A 6,957-nucleotide genomic window follows, 5' to 3' on the forward strand; every position below is an offset into this window, starting at 1 on the left:
CTGAACACAGTCTGAAGCGCGGTTTTCCGAGAGGCTAATCAATTACACTTCACACACACAATTACCAGTTCTAAACTCAGGGCTAAACTGCCTAGAAATCACAAACATACACATATATCCAGTATAAAGCATGTAATTTACCAGTGTGTGCAAATGAATCTACACCTCTGAAAGCAGAAAGAGCCTAATCAGCAACTACTGTTCCAACTTCCACACCTCTGCTTCCTTGAGTAAACTGCTTTTCTGCAGCTTCTGAGAATCTCATCACCTTCTACAGAGATGACAAGTGACCACTGCAATCAGTTTTTGTAAATGTTAAAAACAAGCCACGTCAAAGAAAGCCAATTGTGCTTCACTTCAAAACCTAGTAGTCCTAGATTGTTTGCATCTATTTAATGATAACAGTAATGTATAGTCATGCATCCAACTAACAGGATTCATACTGACTGTTCCTAGAGGACTGCATGAGGCAGAAAGTGGTATGTGATGTATGAGGGCCTTCTGCACTTAAATACAAGTAAGTAGTAACTACGACAACTAAAAAGCAAATCTTAAAGAGCCTTTTTGCTATGGGCCTTCTGAACCGAGTGTGGCGTGCACAATAAAACCTTCAACAATTATCCAACAAAGGAACACACACAGAGTAAAAAGAAAAGGAGTACTTGTGGCACCTTAGAGACTAACCAATTTATTTGAGCATAAGCTTTCGTGAGCTACAGCTCACTTCATCGGATGCATTCAGTTCCGATGAAGTGAGCTGTAGCTCACGAAAGCTTATGCTCAAATAAATTGGTTAGTTTCTAAGGTGCCACAAGTACTCCTTTTCTTTTTGCTAATACAGACTAACACGGCTGCTACTCAAACACACAGAGTAGTTAAAGGCCATGAATTACTGGCCTCAGGAGTGAATACCTCTGTTATGCATCAACATGTGTCTATGCAGTCCAGTCAGACCTCGTTTATCTATATCCTGATTTCTGGACTGTAATCACTACGGTACTCTTTCTAGGTGCCACACATATTAATCTGAAGTTATTTTTATCCAAAAAAACAAATGGAAATTGTATATTGACTAGACGTGAACAGAGAGGAGTACATACAGTGAATAGGAATCCCTTACAAGGGAAAGCCTGCCTGCAGGTAATCTACACTAGAGACTGAGTACCTCACACAGTTCTCCTCTACCGCACTGCAATTGACTGCTTCTCATTTAGAGATAAAAACAAGTCAGAAACTGAATCACCAGGGCTGCCGCATTTCTGCAAGGCCTTCAAAAACTATCCCACTTGAAGGCTCTTTGGAGGCACAAACCCTGTTTCAAAAGGACTGCCGAGATCCTGTTTCCTTGTCAGAGCAGGCTGGATGTGAAGTTGCTTTCAACCTAAAACCATGAAGCATCTCATACACAGAATGCAAGAATGAAAGCCAGTCTTTCAAAAAGATTTGGAACATATCAACTAGTTATGCCATTGACTAACATAAGGGAAAAATTCATGTGAATCAGCATTACACTGTCAATGTGGAACTCAGTATTATCAATGCTCAGAGAGGACGTACCAGGTTCATGCTCTCTCTCTCTCACCTCAGGACTCAAGAGTTTGCCACTGTTAGTAACAGCCAGTTTTAAAACCAAGTAAAATTATTGATTACTAACACAAGTGAAATGTACCATAACAGTATTAAAATTAACACACACACTACTCAGCACTCATAAATCAGCCATTCCTCCGTTTATTCCAGAGACCCTGATCTTCACTCCTTAACTGATGAAGCATTACTTATTTGGAAATCTGCATTCATGAGTTTTCTGATCAGGTTCAAACCATTTCTGAATGCAATTAATGCTTTTGGGTACCTCCAGCTATAGGAGCCACCCAGATGCTGACGACACTGCTGGATGGGACGGGACGCTTTCAAGAGGGAACTTATGCTTGGGCTGTTAAAAGCTGCCTGCACCCAACCTGAGAGCATTTTTGCAACAATTTTTTCTGCTACGTACATCAACTATATTTTTGTCTCCCAGTGCTCATAGGGTACTCTTCTATTTTCTTGTGTACACATTTGAATTCAGTGCTGGTAAAACGTGCAGGACTGGCAGCCCTGACTACTGGAGGCCACTGTTTATCCACAGATAGCGACAGTAAAAGCAGCAACAGCAAACAAATTTCTCTACTAGACCTCAATCCTGACATACAGGGACAATCACTAGGAGTCGAGGTATATCAGTCCAAAAATTACCTATTCAAACCTTCACTCCTCTACTGAGACGATCAAGCTATCAGCAAAGGAGTCAAGTGCTTATGCAAGGCCAACATTTGCCTACTGGGAACCAGTGAGACAGACAGATTTCGGGATGGGCTGGGGGGAACGGGACTAGACAGCAAGAAATTCAGCTATCATACTTTCATTCTCTCTCTCCCTGCCAAGACGTGATCAAATGCTTATTTCCCCGAGAATGTCACTAGGGCAATAGTGAAAAAAATATTTTTAGACTCATGATTTTTCTATGCGAAGTATGCAATTTCTCCTTTTTATCTTTCCCCCTTATATTTTGGGACAGTGCTCTTTGCATTCATTGGAGAGGTGGCTTTAAAACAAAAGAGAACCAAAAACTACATTAAATCTGAAATCTCCCAAATGGATGAAGTCAGTATCCACAACAAACAGTGAAATAATCTGCAGTTGGTGAATAGTTGGCATCTGTTTTGAAATAAAGAGATTGCTGTTTAGTCATCTTAAACCTCTCTGAAAGCAATGGGTTTCAGACTAAGTGCCATGTGCCATCCTGACTCCCTGACACATCAATTCAATCTAACTCATGAGCAAGATTCTCAAAACTGTTGAGCATTTTTCTACCAACAGTGCATGTCATTTATTACAGGGTCTACACTATCCTGACATGTTATATCTTCTTGAGGACGTCCCTTACTGAAGAAGCTGCAAACTTTAATTTAACATTCTAAGTTTCATCACGTGACAAACCAATCCCTTGCAACATATGTAAAATTTAAAGCATCATGAACTAAAACTGATTAGTTCTTTGACAGAAGATAATCAAAGCTAACAGCATATGGGCCCTAACTGTGACTACCAACAGGTTTCACAGAGCAGTAAGTTTGCTCTAATGTTTTCCTCATCGCTGGGAAGGAGGAGAAATAAAAACACCATTTCTGAAGCCTTTTCCTTACCTGCAATTGCAGTTTCATCCAAATGGGTACCTGGGGGCCTCTCCCCCTGTCCTTGGTGCAGAAGAAAACCACACAGGATCCACACTGCTACTCTTGACCACACATCCATTTCTGTATAATATTACAGCCTTTATCCCTTTGTATGTCAGCTCTTCCTCAGCATCAGTCCCCAATGGATATGTTCAAGTTTCTTAGTTCACTCTGCACCTTTATATCCCAAAATGGTGTAGGAAGTAAAGTGTCTGATATCCCAGGAGCGGTGCCTGATTAATTCCAAAGACTACAGAAGTAAAGGATGGAGATATTTTGAGGTTCTTTTCCCACCCTCCAGCATAAACTGAAATTTTGCCCTAGGTCTATGCTTTCTCCCAAAAACCAGCCTCACAATTAAATTTATCTCCAAATAAAACAGATTTTAATTAGCCTCCCTCACCCTGAAGAAAGTTCACTCAAGTCTTGTATTTTTAAAGACTAGTCAAGATTAAAAATACCGAACATTTTTGGTACTAAAAGGTTCAAAAAAAAATTTTTTTTGCATGAATGATTTTCCAGCAGAGTCTCTGTGGCTCAAAATGCTGCAACATCCACAGTTTAACCATTCACAAGCAACACACTTGCAGATTCCGAACTGTTTAGCAAGACTAAAATAATCCAGACTTGTTTGAAAGGATCATTTTCTGGTCAACTAAATGTCCGTGCATGTGACAACTTAAAGCTTTAATTTAAATTTCAAACAACGTGCATTCTAATCAGATACCTTTCAAGAGCCAGATATTTGCAAAGACACTAATGCACATTCTTTTAGAGACGCAAAGAAGAATTTTTAAAAACGCAGAATGAAATAAAGTGTTAAAAAGCCCCAGATGCCACAATCCTCTATTCAAGTACAAAATATAAAAAAATGCCAAACAGGGACACCTTATTCAGCTGGAGACTAACAGACCTGGACTCTGCCAGGTACCGGGTAACCTATCCCTTTCTTTGCTTCTTGCTAGCACTCCCTTAAAAAAAAAAAAAGTGGTAGAACACCCATTGTCTGATCCTCTGTTCCCACCTCAGCAGCACAACCCTGCAGTAGTTTTACCACTGGAAACAAGTTAGCCTTGTCTGCTGCCTCCCAGGGTTAGTATCTTTACCCAAGGCAGGTTTCTCAGTTTAATCCGAAAAGCCTCTGAACCATTTAATCCAAATTTTGGTTTTCACTCAGTTTTGATCAAGATTTCTTTTTATGCACTTCAGCAAATCTCAGTTTATCTTTGGGATTTCCAGGTTAGTTTATCAGCAACTCTTTTCTGACTCAAAACATTTGCCAGAATCTCTCTTTGTTTGGCCCAATTTATTTCCAGCACATCTCTCTTTCAAGACTTGAGTGATGATCTATCCCAGGTCTGTTGGATAGGACAGGCTACTTTAGGAATTTTTTTTTCCTTTTATCCCAGTTTAAATCAACAGCATCTGTTCAATCGTGGATTTTCCCAAGAGAGTATGTCCGAGCAGAACATAAGAAATCCCAGCAGCATTCAGAACACCTCTCACTGAACACCTCTCACTCGTCAGACCTAGTGCCTATCAACTCCAGGCTTCTCCCGGGACAGTCTGCTCATCCAGTAGGCCTGGCCTCTCCAAGGATTAGTCCTCCTTGCTCCTGGGGCAGCTCTCACGCAGCAGGCCTGGGGTGTCCTGGAACAGGTTCAGATTGTTAATGCTAGTTCTAGTCCCTCTGCTCAGAACCTCCCCCGCCACACCGCTAACAATTCCTCCCAGGCTAGCCCTTCCCCCACATACCAGTGGTCTCAGCAAGGCCAACTCTTAACCCCTTTCCCCCCTCAGCAATAGTCTCACCCACACTAACTAACCTCCCCCTATCCCCTCAGCAATGGTTTCCCCCAGACTAAACCCTTAACCTCTCCCCCTTCCCCCCCTGCAATGGTCTCACCCACAGTAACCCTTAACCTCCCCTTCCCCCTCAGCAATGGTCTCACCCAGGCTAACCCTTGACCCTTCCCCCCCCTCAGCAATGGTCTCACCCAGGCTAACCCTTGACCCTTCCCCCCCCTCAGCAATGGTCTCACCCAGGCTAACCCTTGACCCTTCCCCCCCCTCAGCAATGGTCTCACCCAGGCTAACCCTTGACCCTTCCCCCCCCTCAGCAATGGTCTCACCCAGGCTAACCCCTTGACCCCTCTTTCTTGAGCAATGGTTTCCCCCAGGGCTAGCCCTTCCCCGCATGAATGGTCTCACCCAGGCCAGCCCTTGACCCTTAGCAATGGTTTCTCCCGGGCCAGGCCAGGCCAGGCCAGCCTTCCCCCCCCCCCCCGCCGCCCCTCCGCAATGGTCTCTCCCGGGCAGCCCTCTCAGCACCAGACTCGCCGTCGCTCCCCGCGCGCCCGGTAGTTTCTCCCGAGGCCCCTCCCCCGGCAGGTGTCTCCCCTCCGGGCGGAGCCCCGGTGGCCGGTTACCCCGCTGTCGCGGCCCAGCTGCGGAGCCGGCTGAAGCGCTGCCGCCGCTGCCGCCGCACGCTCGGACACTGACAGCGGAGGCGCCAACCGCCGCGCCGCCGCACGGGGCGGGGCAGGAACCAGGAGAGGCCCCGCCCCTTTCCCGCTGGCAGCCAATAGGCTACGGCCGCCTGACCCCGCCCCCCGGCGGGCGCCGCGCTGCCCCGCAGCGGCCTCTGGCGGCAAAGGGCGGGAGCTGCAGGCGGCGGCTCAGAGCGGGGCGGCAGAGCGCGCGAGCTAAGCAGGCTCCGGCGGGGCCGGCGCTTGGAGGGGAGACGGCGGCGGTCCCGAGGGGGGGCCCCGATCCCGAGGGGGGGCCCCGACGGGGTGGCTAGGCTGGGGGTTGCTGGGAGACCGTGCGCCCCGCAGCCCGGCCACGGGAGGCTGCCATGTGTGCATGTCTCTTGGAGACCCCCAGGGAGCAGGGGGCCCTAGCACGGGCAGCCCCGAGGTTGTGAACCCCGAGCGGCCGCCCAGGGGGAGACCCGGACCCCACAAAGCCTCTTCCCCTAGCAATAAGCCTGGTGACCCCGCGCAGGCAGGCGCTGGGCCTGGGGCGCCCTGCTCCGGGCGGGTCCCCGTCCCCGAAAGGACACCGGCGGCTGGGGATCAGGAAACGTTTCCTAGCGGAAAGATCGAGGAGACTCTGGCTGGGGAAAGGGGTGTGAGCCCCGAGGCTCAAAAACTAGGGACTAGCCCAGGGGTGGGCAAATGTTTTGGCCCGAGGGCCACATTGGGGGTGCAAAACTGTATGGAGGGCCAGGTAGGGAAGGCCGGGCCTCCCCAAACAGCCTGGCCCCTGCCCCCGCCCCCTATTCACCCCCTCCCATTTCCTGCCCCCCTCGGAACCCCCAACCCATCCAACCCCCCCTGCTCCCTGTCCCATGACCGCCCCCTCCCAGGACCCCCACCCCAACTGCCCCCCTGTGAGCTCACCCCCTATCCAACCCCCCCCATTCCTGTCCCCTGACCGCCCCCTCCCAGGACCCCCACCCCAACCGCCCCCCTGTGAGCTCACCCCCTATCCAACCCCCGCCCCATTCCTGGCCCCTGACTGCCCCCACCCCTATCCACACCCCCGCCCCCTGACAAGCCCCCTGGGACTCCCATGCCTATCCAACCGCACCCTGCTCTCTGTCTCCTGACTGCCCCACAAGACTCCCTGCCCTTTATCCAATACTATTTAATATACTAATATCCTTTATCAATACTAAAAATAATGTACAGTTGTCTCTATTCTTTACTGGACCTAAACAGAATAGAAACACAAA

The 6,957-nt window shown here is 48.3% G+C and overlaps 1 protein-coding gene across 3 annotated transcripts in view; it reads right to left on the reverse strand.

The window, feature by feature from the left end:
* The window catches only part of STIM1 (stromal interaction molecule 1), a 202,932-nt gene extending 197,171 nt beyond the window's left edge, over positions 1 to 5,761 (reverse strand). For 2 of the 3 annotated variants that reach the window (XM_084614958.1, XM_084614955.1), the window contains exons 1-2: positions 5,648 to 5,761; positions 3,189 to 4,868 (exon numbers count right to left, since the gene is read on the reverse strand). In XM_084614958.1, coding sequence (XP_084471084.1) covers positions 3,189 to 3,297 — 109 coding nt within the window. In that variant the 5' untranslated portion in view covers positions 3,298 to 4,868; positions 5,648 to 5,761. Of the gene's footprint in view, positions 1 to 3,188; positions 4,869 to 5,549 lie in introns of all 3 variants that reach the window. The other variant, XM_084614956.1, reaches the window with a different exon arrangement.
* Between the last annotated feature and the right edge of the window lie 1,196 nt (positions 5,762 to 6,957).

The sequence above is a fragment of the Lepidochelys olivacea genome (assembly GCF_965140295.1).
Source record: "Lepidochelys olivacea isolate rLepOli2 genome assembly, chromosome: 1".
In the NCBI taxonomy this organism is placed as follows: Eukaryota; Metazoa; Chordata; order Testudines; family Cheloniidae; genus Lepidochelys; species Lepidochelys olivacea.